Source organism: Podarcis bocagei (assembly GCF_964188305.1).
Source record: "Podarcis bocagei genome assembly, chromosome: 15".
Lineage (NCBI taxonomy): Eukaryota > Metazoa > Chordata > Lepidosauria > Squamata > Lacertidae > Podarcis > Podarcis bocagei.
Genome location: NC_138141.1, coordinates 37996727 through 38014461, shown reverse-complemented (window position 1 = coordinate 38014461; position 17735 = coordinate 37996727). Strand labels below are relative to the sequence as shown.

Here is a 17735-nt window from a genome sequence, read left to right as displayed (position 1 = left end):
ACCCATAATGCGCGTTTTCACCCAAAACATGGTTCTGAGAATAGCAACAGTAGCTTTGGAGAGGTACAGTGGTACCTTCGCTCTCAAATGGCTTGGCTCCCAAACGCCGCAAACCTGGAAGCAACTGTTCCAGTTTACGAACGTTTTTTGGAAGCCTAACGTCTGACGCAGCTTCTGCTTCAGTGCAGGAAGCTCCTGCAGCCAATCGGAAGCCGTGCCTTGGTTTTCGAACGGTTTCGGAGTCAAACAGACTCCCAGAACGGATTGAGTTCGAGAACCAAGGCACCACTGTACAGTACTTCATTTCCTGAGCTCAAGCATGGGTATGTAAAAAGGGGGGGAAGTAACCAAAACCCATTCTGAAGAAACTTATGACTAAGATAGTAAGCTTAAAATTAAAATAAATGAAAACCTGGGTTTTGTGGTCTAAAAATACCACATAGCATAATCCTTGTTCTTATGTTTCTTAGGGAGATTCTAAGTAAGAATGTCTGTGTTCATTGGATGCTATGTGTGTGTATGCTTGAGTGCGCATGTGCATGCATGGAGAGACTATGCTGACAATGAAGAGTAGTATTGTGAATGGTTGGAGGAATGTCCTCCAAATGAACAATAATAATACTTAGCAGGTAGGTAGGTGGGTGGGTGGGTGGGTAGGTAGTAGATAGATAACTTGTGTGAAGCCCTTAGAACATTATTTCAATGACCTTTTAACACCCCTGTAGGTTTGGCTCAGGTTATCTTCCCACTGAAGATGCGTGTCTGAGGGTGGGGAAGAAAGAGACTGTAAAAAGTTCACTCAGCAAGTTGATGAGTTTACATACCTTTAAATATATAGAATTTACCAATTATGTACAGCATTACTGCACAATATCAGTGACCAAAATGAGGATATATATGAATACTTACATAGATTCTAAGCTTCAGGAATCCTTACTGAACAAAAATGGGAGGAGGGGATGCTGGAGACCTGACAGATTTCTGGAATGCAGGAATCAACTGACCTTGGATTTTCAGCTAGCAGGGCCGCCACTCAAAAAAACAACAAAACAAAAACAAAACAAAAACACCTAACTGGCTTCTCCACTCCATCTAACTCGTTATAGAAATAAAGTCATTTTTGTTATAATGATTTCAGTTTTGTTCAACAGCCAACCTCAATTTCCCAATTTCTCACTTTTGTGTTAATTCCAGTTTACCCTCACAATTCTAAGAGAACTGCAGTGATTAAATCTTAGAAATGCTGTCCTCTTTATCTCCTTTTATGCACACATTTCCATAACCTAGAAAACCTAGAAACTTGCTTCATTGAATGAAACAAAATACTGAGGGGTTTTGAACCCACATTCTGCTCCAGATAATAGGCCTATTTTAACAATAACTTTAAAAGATACAAGATGAGCTTTTCTGAGCTCTTTTCCTTTCCTTTTTTCAGTTTTAGCAGGGTTGTCTCCTGCATTTCTTCCCCTGCCTGCCTTCATTTAAGAAAGTTAAAATCAAGTCTTCTAGCAGCTCTGCGAAAAAGCAAATGCATATTACTATGAGAAAATGAAGGTGGGATTGGCTTGATGAGTTTTTGAAATGAGACATTTGCTTTTATCCCGCAGAGCTCTTCTTAAATACCTGTGCGGATTCTAGCAGAGGGATGTGGAACCTGTAGCCCTCCAGATGGAGTCTAGCTCCCATCAGCCCCAGACAGCATATCCATGGATGATGGGAGTTGTAGTATATCTGGATGGCCGCAAGTTAGCCACCCCTGCTCTAGGTGTCTGTAGGTGTTGTATTCATATGTGAAACTTTCCTGTGAGCACAGAGAGACAAAACTGGCATGCTAAGCTCTCCTCCCGACTTGCCCTCACTTGTGAAAGAGCAAGGTGTGAGCCCCTACTACCCGTGCAAAGTTTCCCACATGAATTACAATCTGCATGATTGGGGATCTGAGTTGCTTGAGAACCCTACATGGATGTTTTCTGCTGCAGACCTCTCCCCTCCACATTTTGAATGGTGACTGGGGACATGAGCTTAGCACATTGTCCCATTTCTGTCCCCCTGTGCTCAGATTTGGGCTTCACACAAGTAGCACAATTGCATTGGGTTTTTATGTTAAAGGTGAACTGCATGTATCAGATGAGGCTCAGCCTGTTTTCTCTTTCTTTTCACAGCCATCCCTTCCTGTCCTGTATACATTATCCAGCCAAGCTACACATGAAGCCGTTCATCTCCTTTGTAGGATGTTGGTCTTTGATCCAGTGAGTTGGTGCTTCGTCTTCTGCATTTTGAAAGGGTGGGGAATGGATGGAAATCAAAAAATATATTTGTGTGTGCACAGAGAGTTAAGGTCGCTTAGCTCCAAAGCAATCTTGACACCATGTCCACATTCACTGATGCAGCCTGGTCACGTGGACAAGGTGCTTGTGATGATGCGGCCAGCCATGTGTTCTCTCAGCCCTTGCCCCTCTTGGATGATTAAAGCTTGCCCAAGGAGGTTTGCCCGGATGGCTCCAGGGCATGATCAGCACATCCTTGTGCGAAGGCGTGAGCCCAGCCATCTTGAAAGAGGCACACAAACAACTGCAAAAGGCCCACCGTGTACCCATTGGTTTGTGACAACTACTGTTTGGTCACAAGTATCCCCATTTGAGGGAAGGTGAAGGGGGAAAGTGCTCCAATATCACTGAAAGGAGAGTAGGAGACACTGGGCTTAAACAGAGCACATCCATGAGTCCCAGTCCTCACTCTATGAAAAACCGTTTCAACGAAGCTGTGTGGACATAGTTCCCCATTTCATACTGGAACACAGGTGCATGTCAAATTTGCAGATTTCCATAGCCGCTTGTGAATCTTCATGGGTCTCCATTTCGTCTTCTTCATTCTGCAAGCAAACACTGCTTTTAAAACAGTTCTGTTGCCTGAGCTCATCTGAGCTCCTTTCAACTCATCTACCCGGCTGTGGATTTTCTATCTTTACAACTGGCCACCCTCAGAAGGGAAGTGGGATTCTATCATGCAAAGGTGTTTGGTGACTCATCCTGGGCTCCCTTCTTCAGCTTAAGTGTTGGTGGCAGAACACTTGATTGGCATCATGTGGGCGCTTGCCTTTCTGTAGCAAGTGGTTTTTTCTCCTTCCCTTTTACCACTTGTGTGGGGGGCTCTGTGTCTTCCTCTTTGGTCTCGAGCCCTTTGTTCTTGGCTTCAACTTTTCACTTTCCATGAAGCATCCTTGAATTTCCTTCATTTTAGCAATACTGAGAGGCAGCCTGTGGCTAGAGGACTCTTGAGGGTGGCTGTGGAATGCTGACAGCAGATGAGTTACTCCTTCCTACAAAAAGCCCTATCTCTTTGCTCAGACCTTCCTGGAAGGAAGAGCATATTTGGCATGCCTGGGGGTTTTTTTGCCTGTGGTGAGAGGTATGGCAGAGGCTCCTTAAAGAGGAATTCTGTCACTGTTTTGGTTTACAACGCTCCAGAGTTAACAGGCCCTTAGGAAGCAGACCTCCCCTCCCTCAAAACCAAGCAGTATGGGAAGCTCGGGGGCAAGAAGGCATACCAAACTCATCAGAGGCTTGCCTTGATTTTAGTTTAATACTTTTACAATGGTTTTGCAACAACAACATTTAGCACAAAGCAGCTCACAATATGAAAATAATAGCATTAAAAAGTAGCAATTCTTAAAATTGCTATAATTGTACCAAAAAGACAATAGCATATAAGGCAAAACAACAACAACCATATTCATCAAAACAACCATATTCATCAAAACAACAACCATATTCATCAAAACATTCCCACCACCCTTCTGAGTAATACCCCTCCCCACCTTCTCACTATATAGAAGGATCTGGCAACTTCTGTTTCAGTGTATCTGAAGAAGTGTGCATGCACACGAAAGCTCATACCAAGAACTAACTTAGTTGGTCTTTAAGGTGCTACTGGAAGGGATTTTTTTATTTTGACTATGGCAGACCAACACGGCTACCTATCTGTAACTAATCATCAAAACAGTTGATGCAGTTCAATACAAACTTACAATCACAATACAGTAGTACCTCGGGTTAAGAACTTAATTTGTTCTGGAGGTCTGTTCTTAACCTGAAACTGTTCTTAACCTGAAGTACCACTTTAGCTAATGGGGTCTCCCTCCACCACCGCACCATGATTTCTGTTCTCATCCTGAAGCAAAGTTCTTAAGCCGAGGTACTATTTTTGCATTAGCAGAGTCTGTAACCTGAAGCGTCTGTAACCCGAGGTACCACTGCATCAGAAATGGCTGCTGAGCTCCAACCCCCTGCTAGCTGGCATACTCTCTTTGGGAAGCGGCTTCTTTGCCCAGAGCAGCAGCTGCAGCACTGCAGTCCCAGGCAGCAAGATCTTTCGTAGCCTCGACTTCTTTTTCAGCCTCAGAGAAATCAATCCTTTCTGTGTTGTTTTCTGAGGGGTGGGGCAACAGGCTCCACAGAAGATCCAGATTGCCTAGGATGTCTTTTTCCCATATGGGATATTAAAGGCAATACTTTTCCACACTCTCTTGGAGGAGTGCACTTGGGGGGGGGTCTCTCCTCTCAGGGGCTGCAGGCAAAAAGCCACATGGCAAGAGTGCTCTAGCTCTTGCACTCAATGCCCCAATGGCTCACACCTCTGGCAAGGCATGAACTTTCAAAGTTTCCAAGAGGTAAGGAGAGTAGACAGGCCTGATGAGTTTAAGGCTTTCGGGTGGAGCCTCACAGGTACACTCCCAGAAAATGCCTTATTTCTCTATAAAACGGATGTCTATGTCTCCCCATCTCTGTCTCTCTCTCTTTCTCTCCCCACCTAATATGTTTTACATATTAATCCAACCTATCTATAAACAGCTAGCACTCTTAATAAGATGCCCTTTGGGTCCTGCGAGTCAATTTAGTCTTGGAGGCTGGTTGCAACAAAGTAATTTAATAGTATCAGAACTACTGTTCCAGAAGGCATTTCTGGTGGGGTGGGGTGAGGAAGAGTATATGGTTTAACTTATGAGCCACCTGTCGCCACGTGGGGAAAAGTTCAATTATTCGCAGTGCTGGCTATTTCAAGCAAACACTGCCTCCCAGTGGTTTTTGTAGTAGTACACAGAGGTTAGAAAAAGTGATTAGTTTTATATTTGCATGTTGTGAATACGTGTGAGCAAAGCAAATAAAAATCCCCCTTTAAAATAATTAATTGTGTTTTTCTCTCCCTCCCCTCATATTCCAGTCCAAAAGAATATCCGCTAAGGATGCCTTAGCTCATCCATATCTTGACGAAGGGCGTTTGCGATATCATACCTGTATGTGTAAATGTTGTTTTTCCACCTCTACTGGAAGAGTTTACACCAGTGATTTTGAACCCATCACGAATCCCAAATTCGATGATACTTTTGAAAAGAACCTCAGTTCTGTTCGGCAGGTTAAAGGTCAGTATTTTAGGTTAGGAATGTCTCATTCCTCTTGGTTATTGTTGACTGCTTTGTTGTTATGTCAGATGGATAAAGCTGCACACAGAGCTAGGTATGTATAATATTTGTGTATAAAGCAGAGCATACGTAATATGTGTACACATTGTGCCTGGAGAGCATCCTTTACTACAGCTCTATGTATGAGAGGTGCCCCTCTTTTATCTGTGAGTTCTGAAATACATGCAAAATGGGAATGTTTCAGCATTTTGCAGATTTCTGCCCCGCAAGATGTTGCTGCTGTTTTTCCTAGGCATGTTCAGAGCAAAGAGGTGTTTTTTAATTACTGTAGAGATTTCCTTACTTAATTGACTATGGCTCATGCTGTTAATCAACTTAAGTTTCCTTTAAGCAGGTGACCACTCTAATTACACTTTGTGTGATTGTTCAGTAGTAAAAAGAAAGAAAGAACACAGTAGAACTCCTGAATATTTTGAGAAAAACCAAACTGAGACAGGAGGTGAGGAGCTTTGGGCTCCTGCAATACAACCTGATCTGATGAATGTTTGTGTTTCTCAAGTGGTGTTGCTCGACTTTCTTGCATGCTTCCCCCCCCCCGTACAACCCTAATGTACTATGCAGTTCTTATCAGCTTGTGTGAAGTCGGGTTTGCTTCCTTTCATCCCTGATCACTTCTTGTTTTTCAGAAATAATCCATCAGTTCATTTTGGAACAGCAGAAAGGAAACAGAGTGCCTCTGTGCATCAACCCGCAATCTGCTGCTTTTAAGAGCTTTATTAGGTAACTGTATGTAATCACATCTGATATTCATTCACCTTTTTTTTTTTTAGTGGTGCAGCAACTTTTAAAATGAAGTCAATCTTTGAATTAAGAGCTCTGCAACAACTTTAGCCATGCACCTAACGTATTATTTGAGTGCTTTAATGTTTACCATGATTACATTTTGTCCAGCAAAAGCTGCTGCCATGCAAAACCCCACAGAACAGGAACAGAGAGCACTTGGCGAGTTGTTCCCTTGGGTTTTTTTCATGGCGTTACAATCCTCTTTGACTTGATCGGGTGTGGTAGAAGCATTCCATAAAGCGGTAATCAGCCACTCATCCAGGAGAAGGAATTGGTGTTAAGCAGAGAAGGGGAAAGGAAGCCGGTGGAAGGAATTAAGTTACACGTCGTGATCAACAAGGGGGTTGAATGCCTCTTGACCAGGCTTCCTCAACCTCGGCCCTCCAGATGTTTTGAGACTACAATTCCCATCATCCCAGACCACTGGTCCTGCTAGCTAGGGATCATGGGAATTGTAGGCCAAAAACATCTGGAGGGGCGAGTTTGAGTAAGCCTGCTCTTGACAGGAGAGTTGTGAGGGGAACTGGGATGTGAGGGGAAGGTTGCAAGAGCCAAAATGGGAAATAGGTAAGGCAAGAGCACAGCGTTCAGACAAAGGGACATTTAAAACACATTTCCCTTCTGAATAATCCTGACAATTATAATTTGCACCTCACCAAATTAAAATTCAGAAGAACCTTCACAAACTATAGCTAAGATGAATCTCTTGGTGGGCATGGATGTGCTTTCAGTGTATGGAATGTATACAGCCGAAGAGGCAGATCCTTCTTTTGCAACATATGGCCTTACTATCTCTCTCTCTGTCTCTGAGCAACCATAGTCACACCTCTCGAATCGGGGGGGGGGGGCGATATTTCTTCCGCAGTCTGTGCATTCTGGCTGCCAAGGCTCTCCTGCCGCCCCGCGACCTGCCCCACAGACGTGGCAAGTGCCACTGCCATGCTAGTATGCGGCGTGGCCTTCTCTGTGTTCCTGTGGCCTCTTGCAGGTGAACGCTGATCTTCTGTGTCTTTCTGCCTTCCAGTTCCACGGTCGCTCAGCCGTCCGAGATGCCTCCATCTCCACTGGTCTGGGAGTAAACGTGGAAGATGTACTACTGAAGACATAATGTAGCTTTCCACTGGATTCTGGGATTTGCAATTCTGGACATTTAATCATGCTTGTACTGTAATTTTACTAATGAAGTTTTAAATTAACAACCACTATCCTTGTATGATATATGAATAAGACTTAGAAATGTTAACTAGGCTTTTAAAATTCCTGTCACGGGTGGGGTTGTGCTTTTAGGAGAAGAAAAAAATTATTTTATCCAGAGTTGCACATGTTTTGTTTTTAAAGTATGAATTGTAGCGCAGCTGTAATCTTGCTTGGCTCTGAACAAACAGAGGGTTTGAACCAAATTGGTGGGGAAGTTGCTTTAAAAATAAATAAATGATGGGGCTTTTCTTCTTCTTCTTCTTTCCAAGTGGATAAGTCATTTTTGATATTGAGCCATTCCTGAAGATTAGGGATTTTTTTCTAAAACAAGAGAATAAAAAGTTTAGGGAGTACAGAAGTTTTAAAAACTGTGACCAATCATGAAACCCACCTGATGACAATAGCCCAGCTTCTGTGGGCAAGTGTCACCTGGCAATTTAGAAGAATCCTATACATAGCTTCTCACTAGTGGGGGTGATTGTGTGCTGTTTTCCAATCAGATGTTGCGAGTAGAAAGAGTGAGTTTGTGACTAGCGAGAGACGAGACTCCTTTCCCCTTTCCTTTTTAACCCCCCTTCCTCTGGTATAAATAAATATATATAAATATATATATATTTAATCTATTTTTATTAGAAGTTTTTTCTGCTCTTTTCTTACATAAACCATCCCTTTCTACCCCACCTCCCGCGTGCATCTGCAAATGTGTGTAAATAATTCCATTTCCGGGGCTAATATTGTCAAAGAATCTTGCTATCCATTGCTGTGTAAAGAGAGAGAGAGAGAGCGCAAGAGAGCGCGCAAGAGAGGAAGTAGCTTGCACATTTTTAGGTCTGTGAAACATTGTGGGGTTTTTTTGTTTTTTTTTAATTCTGCACTGGACAGTCAGCGAAAAAGAAAAGCAAAAAACGCAAAAAAAAGCACATAGGGAATTATGTTAATTGTATTTGTGTCCATAGGCAAAGCTGTGGAAGTCTTGAAATGTCACAGTAGTAAATGACTTTTATTACGTTTTGGCTAACTCCTTTTTGTGTGTGTGTTCTGTTCAAACACTGAATTATTCTGTGCATATGTGTATATATATATATATGAACACAAACTGAAGGCCTCTACCTCCTGGAGTATACAACTTGGTTTGTTTACCTCCACATGATTTTGATTTTTATTTTTAAGTTCAGTGTGGAGACTTGAAACTTGAATGTCCCTCCCAACTTTTATATTTAAAAAAAGGCAAGAAAAATTGAAGACTGTTTTTCACCTGTACAAAGAAATAATGAATGGATGGTCTTAAATTTTGAACATTGGTCTGGGATATTTCGAGAGAGTGAGAGAGAGAGAGAGAAAGAAAAAGAAACCTTGGTGTTTGTCATGGACAATTAACTGTTAAAGTTATTGTAAGTTATCTGTATTTAGCAGAGTATTTTCAAGAAGAGTGATCTGAGCTGGAACTGAATACTATTAGTTAAGTTATGTTTTTGGAAGTTTTAACTTCAATGAAGTAATTATTTTGCTGTGAAAGAGACAAACGTTGAATTTCTCGAACAAAGATGATGAAATATCTTTGTTTTTTATGTGGCTCCTGAGGAATTAAAAACAACAAGAACAACAACAACCAACTGAAGCATTTCAATTCACTTGAATGAATGAGAAAACGTGTTTTAACTTAAATATGAGCCCAAGAAGACACTGGTATGAAAGGTAAAATCTCAGAGGTTGGTCTGTTAAATGTGGCACACTTGCGGGTCACTTTGTACAATGTAGATTTTGAAGTACAGTGGTGGAAACATTAAATGTGACATTTGAAACAAACAAAAGAAGCACCGTGACTAAGTCTTCTGTTCTCCATCTGGCTGAGGCGGGTTGTGGATTCTTTTGCTGACTTCTCCTTTATATTGAATCCACGTTCTTGGATGTGGGACTTGGGCTGTGTTTGCTACATGGAGTTGTCAAATGAACAGATCATTCAGAGGCTGCATGCCAGCTGCTGGACTTACATAAGATGTGGACCTCAAGGGCAGGGGTAGAGACTTATCCTTCCTGTGGAGGGCTGCATTCCTCTTGGGGGTAGAGTATATTTCTTAAAGGCCTCCTGGTTAGTCAGGGCTGATCTAGCCATAGAAGCTGAAAGTGGGTGAGGCTACTACTATTCTCCATCCTCACTGCCCATCAGGCTACCATAGGGAGGGCAGATTTCGCTTGTCAGGGAGCTTTTGCTCTTGCTTGCTTCCATCCTATAAGGAAGCTTCCTTACACAGAGTCAGACCGTTGGCTCATCTACCTCAGTACTGTCTGCTGTGACCGGCAGCAGCAGTGGCAGTCTAGGATTTCATACTGGGAATGCTCTTGGCCTTACCTGGCAACACCAGGGATTGCACTAAGGACCTTCTGCATACAAAGCAGATGTTCTGCCACTGAGCTGCAGCCCTTCAATGTGCTTTTCATATAAAAACCTGTACACAATTCCTCTGGCATGTGCATTGCCCCTACAGCACTTGGAATTTTGCTGATAACTTTTTATTGGTATTATACATATGTATAATGCCCCTACAGCACTTTGAAGCACATTCTACGGCACTTTCATTGCCTTGTCTTATTCCTCCCCCCCCCCCCCGCCCAATTGACCAGTCAAAACATTTTAACCCTCGTCTCTTAGGGATGATTTATTCTGAACTGGATTTATTCTAAACTGGCATTTATTTTAAGTGCCCCTCTGGAACCCTTTGGATTTGGAGTGCCAACAGTGGAGCTTGTCTGTTTTGCCTCGCACATCAAAAAACCTCTTTCCATACATCACCATCTCATCCATGCTCCAAGACTCTTCAACTTTGCCCATCTGGTTGTAAAACTAGAAACATACAAATCATAGGAAGAAGACGAATGCATCAAAGGATGGTTTGTGTGCCGTTAATAAAAGAATAATTGAGGTTAAACACAGGTCGTTTAGGATTTGTTGCATCGTATTGGAGAAAAACCCATCTGGGGGGGTTGTATTTCCCCGCCACACACTTCCAATAAATTGTTAGTATATTTGGGGTTGGTTATTGCTGTCGGCTGAGTAGTTGTATTGTCCATGGTAAGTACGTCCCATAACTTTGCTGTTCCAAACAGTAGTGACAACTGCCCATTGGATTTGGTGGGCCACAAGGCAGGAAGCCCAAACAGCAGGTAAAGTCAGAACCAATTCTCATTTTGTCCCCACCCTCCGCACTGCTGAGTTTGTCAAAGGTAACTGAGGAGGCGGAGGAGGAAGCTGTGAGGAAAGCCCACGCCATGGGCTGTTTTTTAGGAAGCAGGCAGATGAAGCCCGCCTGAGTTTAGGTTGGTGGGGCAGTACCCTGTTCGTCCTAATGGACCCATCTTCATCGAACACATCTTGAAAATGGTGTGGGGTCTTGTTTTCCTTTTTTAGGTGTGCTCTGGGTCCTAACTACAGGCAAGAGAGTAATACAATCTGTCTCTTAATTGCAGGAATTGATGAACTGTCTGAATGTCAGGTTAGATGAGCTTCATCCAAGTTGCTATGCTACGCTAGCTTCCCATTGCACTGATGGGAACTTAATAGGAAATCACAGTGGTTTTGATGGTACCCAAGTGACTGGTGATGCTTTTAAAACTGGTGTGTACCCTGGGATGCCATTGTGGTATGGAGGTTAGAGGTGCCTTTCTCGACCTTGGGTCCCCAGATGTTCTTGAACTACAACTCCCATCATCCCTGACCACTCGGCATGCTGGCTAGCAATGATGGCCGTTGTAGTCCAACAACATCTGGAGACCCAAGGTTGAGAAAGGCTGGGTTAGAGTGTCTTAACTAGGACCTGGAAGACCAGGGCTCAGATCAGTTGCTGCCTTTCAGCCTAACCAGGACATCATTAAGCTATTAATCACACCACCACTCTTTAAGTTTTCTTAACAGTTCTGTGCCTCCTGGAGTGCAATGAATTATTATCAATAATATCCTATTCTTATTTAGCTGCAATGAAGGCTGCAGACACGCAGGGGCCATGCTAATCTTCTCTGTATCATTCCAGTTTTAGTATATGTGCTACTGAATCAAGAAAATAAGTGCATATTTAAGGAATCTAATTCGGGAACATAATGAGAAGATCGGAGGTCAAATTAATTGGAAATAGCTTGCAGATATTTAATTGGCTTAGGATTTCATATAAGTTAAGTGATGAATCAATATGTTTAATTTTAAAATTAAAGGATATAAGGATGTTGATGTTTTAGTTAAATTTCAGAAGAACTTTGATTTGGAAAACCGTTAAAAGGAAGCGCAACCAAAGGAAATTCAACCAAGCGAGGAAGTCACTTAACAATGTTAATAAGTGTAATTTTAATAAGGTTATGATTCATGTTTATTTGTTTTGTTTATAATTTTGTGAAAATCAATAAAAAATTTATTTTTTAAAAAAGAGAAGATCGGAGGTGATGTCAAACTTAATTACAAGACGATGTACAGAATAAGTGACAAACAAGGAATGAATGAGTGTTTATTTTTTATTTTGTCTTTAATATCTGTTGATTGTTTTTGTTATACTGTTTTAAGAGCATTTAAAAAGAAAAGAAAAAAGACACGCTATCTCTTTAAAGCACTTTTCTTCCCTCCTCCCAAAAGAATTCTGGGTACTGTAGTTTGTAAAGGGCTGCTAGGCATTGCAACTCTGCGAGAGGCGAACTACAGCCTTCCTAGAATTCGAGGAGGAACAGACTGCGCTTTAAAGGCACAGCGTCTTTTCGGGGATTCCAGGCGCAACCGCTTCCCTCCCTGCGCCGGCTTTGCTGCCTTCCGAGCCCTTTCCCGTGGCAGCTGCGCTGAGCTCCGTCTCCTTTTGCAAGAAGCGGCCCGGCCCCTTCGCATTCCGCAGCCCTTTTAAAAATGGGCGGGCGCAAAGTGGGGCTGGAAACACCCCTCCGGCTCTTGGAGAAACCAATGGAGGAAGGAGGAAAGTGGGCCGATCTCGGATGAGAAGTTGCTGCTGCAGGGAAGCTCATTGCTTTGCACCGAGAGAGAAAGACGCGATGGCGGCTGGGGCAGCGACGCGCCTCCTGGAATGGATCTTCGCCTTCTATTTCCTCACTCACATCCCCATCACGCTGCTGGTCGATTTGCAATCGCTCCCGGGGGCAGGATTTTACCCCCGCAGCGTAAGTCAACCGAGGACGGGTGGCTCAAGCTGCAATCCGTACTTTCTTAAACTTGGGGAATGGAGCTTTCATTACTATTCCTGCAAGGCGGCGGGTGGGGTGAGGTTTGCTTTTAGGCAGAAAAAGCGAAGGATCGCCCTTGTCTGCTGTGCTGTTTATAATAATAATAATAATAATAATAATAATAATAATAATAATAATAATAATAATAATAATAATAATAATAATTTATTTATACCCCGCCCATCTGGCTGGGTTTCCCCAGCCACTCTGGGCAGCTTCTAACAAAACACTAAAATACAATAACCTATTAAACATTAAAAGCTTCCCTAAAAAGGGCTGCCTTTAGATGTCTTCTAAAAATTTGGTAGTTATTTTCCTCTTTGACATCTGGTGGGAGGGCGTTCCACAGGGCGGGTGCCACTACCGAGAAGGCCCTCTGCCTGGTTCCCTGTAACCTCACTTCTCACAGTGAGGGAACCGCCAGAAGGCCCTCGGCGCTGGACCTCAGTTCCGGGCTGAACGATGGGGGTGGAGATGCTCCTTCAGGTATACTGGATTGAGGCCGTTTAGGGCTTGAAAGGTCAGCACCAACACTTTGAATTGTGCTTGGAAACATACTGGGAGCCAGTGTAGGTCTTTCAAGACCGGTGTTGTATGGTCTCGGTGGCCGCTCCCAGTCACCAGTCTAGCTACCGCATTCTGGATTAGTTGTCGTTTTTCTTTCCAAGGTGCCTTTTAAGAATGCAGCTCCTGTCTTGCAACACAGTCCAAAGGGGCAAGAGCTGTACCTCAACGGCAGAGCATATGGTCGGCATGCAGAAAGCTTTCCTCTTTCCAGCCTGGATAGCTCAGTTGGTTAGAGCGTGGAGCTAATAATAATAATTTATTATTTGTACCCTGCCCATCTGGCTGGGTTTCCGCAGCCACTCTGGGCAGCGTCCAACAAAGATTAAAAATACCGTATTTTTCGCCCTATAGGATGCACTTTCCCCCCTCCAAAAATGAAGGGGAAATGTGTGTGTGTCCTATGGGGCAAATGCAGGCTTTCGCTGAAGCCTGGAGAGCAAGAGGGGTCGGTGCACACTGACTCCTCTCGCTCTCCAGGCTTCAGGAAGCTATCCGCAAGCCTTGGGAGCCCGGTGGGAGTTCCCGCCGGGCTCCCAAGGCTTGCAGACAGCAGCCTGCAGCCCGAAACCCGGGGAGCGCTATGGGGCGCACCCCGGGCTTTGGGCAGCTCTCCGCAAGCCTTGGGAGCCTGGCGCGACATCCCGCCGGGCTCCCAAGGCTTGCGGACAGCAAGCTCCGGGAGCGATGGCGAGGTTGAACGCAACCTTGCCATTGCTCTCGGACCCGTTCTGGGGGCTGGGGTCGGGGGAAGCTTGGGCTTCCCCAGCCCCACAAGCTCCGGGAGCGATGGCGAGGTTGCGCAACCTCGCCTTCGCTCCCAGACCCCCAGCCCCGAGGCTAAAAACAAAGCCAGGACAGCTAGCGGGATCCATCCTGCTCGCTGTCATGGCTTCTTTGCTCTTTGGGGCTTGGGGGGGGATTTTTCCCCTTTATTTCCCCCCCCCCAAATAAGTGCGCCCTATGGGCCGGTGCACCCTATAGGGCGAAAAATACGGTACATTAAAATGTCACACATTAAAAACTTCCCTGAACAGGGCTGCAGGTTTGATCCCTATATAGGACCGCTGCATATTCCAGTGTTGCTAGATGATCCTCATTGTCCCTTCCCTCTCTACGATTCTATAATCCAGGGCCTATAAAACCAAGTGGGGTGTTTGCTCTGCGCCTGTAGCTTTTTGCCCTCCGGTCAATGTTCCTGAATTCTTGACTGCAGTCCTTGCCAGTGCTTGCTGAAAGATCCCTGAGATTATGCCGTTAATATCTTGCTGTTAAGATTATTATTGAGGGCGTTCTTCTGCAAGAAACGAAAACACATATGGACTATACATTTAAAGCAGTATCATGCCGCTTTGAAAAGCGATGCCTTCCCCCAAAGAATCCTGGGAGTTGTAGTTTGTTAAGGGTGCTGTTAGGGAGACCCCTTATTCCCGCACACCGAGGTACAGTTCCTAGTTTCATGGGAAGAGAGCTTTGACTGTGAAACCACTCTCTAAGAATTGTAGCTCTGTGGGGAGAATCATGGGGGTTTCCTAACAACTCTCAGCACCCTAAACGAACTTCAACTCCCATGGTTCTTTTGGGAAGCCATACCTGTTCAGAGTGGAATGATGCTGCTTTAAATGCATATTGATATGACATTGAATTGTAATCCCAGATTAAACCACGGTTTCCCAGTCTCCAGTAATGTGGGTAATATCTCCCTATTGCAGATTGGGCAGGTGGCTGATCTGATCCTGGTTTCATATCCTCTTTTGTAATCCAATATTAGTATTAAGTTCAAATGTAACAGGAAACCGTGGTTTAACAAGCCGTAGACAAGAAAAGAGGGGTCTAATAAACCGCGGCTTGCTAGATCTCTGTGACCTGCGGCTATGTGACTGTTCCCCCCTATTCTTTTTGCTTATATTTATCTTTGAAGAGCCATTTGTACTGAGAGAATATTAACAGTGGTCAAAATAAGAGACGGGAGATTTTTATGTTTAGCTGCAGCTAACATTCCCTTTTTTCCTCTCTCTCTCCCTAAGCTGAAAGAATTGACAACTTGGTACACGGTTTCATTTAAGGACCCCATGATGCAAGACCCCCCCGCCTGGTTCAGGGCCTTCATAGTCTGCGAAGCCTTCCTGCAGTTGCCTTTCTTCCCTATTGCAGCCTATGCCTTCTGGAAAGGTTGGTGCGCCAATTGGGGTGGGGTGCGGGGAAAGCACTTGTGATTAGGAATGTAAGAAGTTTGGTCCATCTAGCCCAGTATTGTCTGGGCTCTTCAAGGTTTCTGGCAGGGGGCATTAGATCAGTGGAACGGTCTCCCTCAGGAAGCTGTGGACTCTCCTTCTCACACAGAGCCAGTGTGGTGTAGTGGTTAAGAGCGGTAGTCTCGTAATCTGGTGAACCCGGTTCGCTTCCCCGCTCGCTCCTCCACATGCAGCTGCTGGGTGACCTTGGGCTAGTCACACTTCCCTGAAGTCTCTCAGCCCCACTCACCTCACAGAGTGTTTGTTGTGGGGGAGGAAGGGAAAGGAGATTGTGAGCCGCTTTGAGACTCCTTAGGGTAGTAATAAAGCGGGATATCAAATCCAAACTCCTCCTCTTCTTCTTCTTCTTCGTTGGAGGTTTTTAAGCAGAGCTTGAAAGGCCATCTGTCATGGATGCCGTAGTCGAGATTCCTGCATTGCAGGGGGTTGGACTAGATGACCATAGGGGTCCCTTCCAACTCTACAATTCTATGCTTCTATGACTTGATGGGCCTTTGGCCTGATCTCAACAGGGTTCTTCTAAGGTTCTCATGAACAATATGGCCAATAGCTCAGCAGCTTTTGCTAATGTTAACCAAATAGCATTTTGATCTGCATTTTTTTAAAAAAAGAAAATCATTTGGCATAATTGTTACAAAATATAAGCAAAATATTTTCAAATAAGCACATATATATGAAAAAGGAACAAAAGAGAAAAAAAGAAATGAAAAAGAAGAAGAAATAAAGAGAAAAGAAGAAGAAAAATTGGAAGAATTTCTTCCAAATTTATTCTACAAATATCTCAATATAAAAAAAAAAATTCATTGACTTGATGGAAGTCAATTGGTGATCTGCATTTTGACAAATAATTATATATATATAATTTTTAACTTCAGTAGTTAATTTTAATGTGTTCTTATGCTATATGTCAGGGATGTCCAACTGGTAGATCGCAATCTACTGGTTGATCGCGGGGCATCCCTGATCAACCCTGGTTGACCGTGTGATCTTGATTGATCCCCCCAGATAAAAGCTCAATAACTTTGGGTCTCCCCCCCCCCCAAAAAAAAAAAAAAAACGCTGAACAACTTTGGTCAATAGAATGGGTAGATCACTGCCAGTTGTTTTTTTTAGTGGGAGTAGATTGCAGTAACGCCAAATAAATCTTTATATAAACATAATAACTGAAGGCTGTCATCATGCAGCCCCCGTGGGAGGATTTGTTGCACCGCATTGCAATTTTGGATTGCATGCAGCTGCGGTGGGGGCAGGGAGCAGAAGAGAAGGCGGGGTTTATACTGGTGGTTTCAAACAACAGCAGAAGTTTGAATAAAGCAGGGGTGGAGGGACGCAGAAGAACCGTAAGGCTGTGGGGGCACTGCTGGAAGGAGCTGTGAGGGGATGGGGGCTTGGGTGAGATGCAAAGGAGGGCGGGGCTGTCTTAAATTGTTTTTAAATGTTATATGTTTATTTGGGTATTTGTGGGTTGGGGGATTGGTTAGGGGCTTGTTGGGCAGTGTCCATTTTTTATTAGTTTACATCCATTAGTATTGTTAATTGTTTTAATTATTTTTATTACGTATTTTGCGACTTTATTTTGTAACTTTGTGTTGTGAACTGCCCTGAGACCTATGGGTATAGGGCAGTATACAAATTTGAATAATAATAATTATGTAGGGAGAGTTGTTGAGCAGGATTAGCATGTGTGTGCATGTGCGATGTGATCTGAAGAATATTTAAATTCTGCTCTTAAAAAAATCCAGGCAACTGCAAATGGATCCGAATCCCGGCCATCATTTACGCGACGCATGTCATGACCACGCTGCTCCCCATCTTCAGCCACGTCCTGTTCAGCGATTTCTCGCGGTCCAAGCACCCTGCGCCCCAGACGCTGCCCGAACGCTTGACTCTCTGCGCCATTTACAGCCCTTACTTCCTGATTCCCTGCCTCATTCTTCTCACGATGCTCCTCAGCCCCCTGTATAACCAGGTGGATAAAAGGAAAAAGAAATAAGACGGCGAGGATTCTTCCTAAAAGAGGGGCAAGGAGTCAGCCCTTGGATTCAGAAGCTTGCAAACTGGGCCAATAAAATGTTTTGGGTTTTTTAAAAAAATTGTTTTGGTGTCCGTGACGTGGATCGATGTATAGCTCAAGGGGAGTGGAGGGACTAGCGGAACGAGGGCCACGTTTTCTTTTCTTAGTTTCTGCGAGAGGCGAACTACAGCCTTCCTAGAATTCGAGGAGGAACAGACTGCGCTTTAAAGGCACA

General features: G+C 43.9%; 2 protein-coding genes across 3 annotated transcripts in view; both read left to right on the top strand.

Moving 5' to 3' along the window:
* The window catches only part of NLK (nemo like kinase), a 93121-nt gene extending 83848 nt beyond the window's left edge, over positions 1-9273 (top strand). The window contains exons 8-11 of one of the 2 annotated variants that reach the window (XM_081173043.1): positions 2163-2249; positions 5221-5419; positions 6106-6199; positions 7287-9273. In XM_081173043.1, coding sequence (XP_081029169.1) covers positions 2163-2249; positions 5221-5419; positions 6106-6199; positions 7287-7341 — 435 coding nt within the window. In that variant the 3' untranslated portion in view covers positions 7342-9273. Of the gene's footprint in view, positions 1-2162; positions 2250-5220; positions 5420-6105; positions 6206-7286 lie in introns of both variants that reach the window. The other variant, XM_081173044.1, reaches the window with a different exon arrangement.
* A 2954-nt stretch (positions 9274-12227) lies between these two features.
* On the top strand, positions 12228-17579 carry LOC308574898 (sigma intracellular receptor 2-like). The gene is made up of 3 exons (XM_081173260.1): positions 12228-12604; positions 15259-15403; positions 17229-17579. Exons 1-3 carry the CDS (start codon positions 12422-12424, stop codon positions 17477-17479), a joined length of 579 nt encoding a protein of 192 aa, XP_081029386.1. The 5' UTR covers positions 12228-12421; the 3' UTR covers positions 17480-17579.
* The last annotated feature ends 156 nt before the right edge of the window (positions 17580-17735 follow it).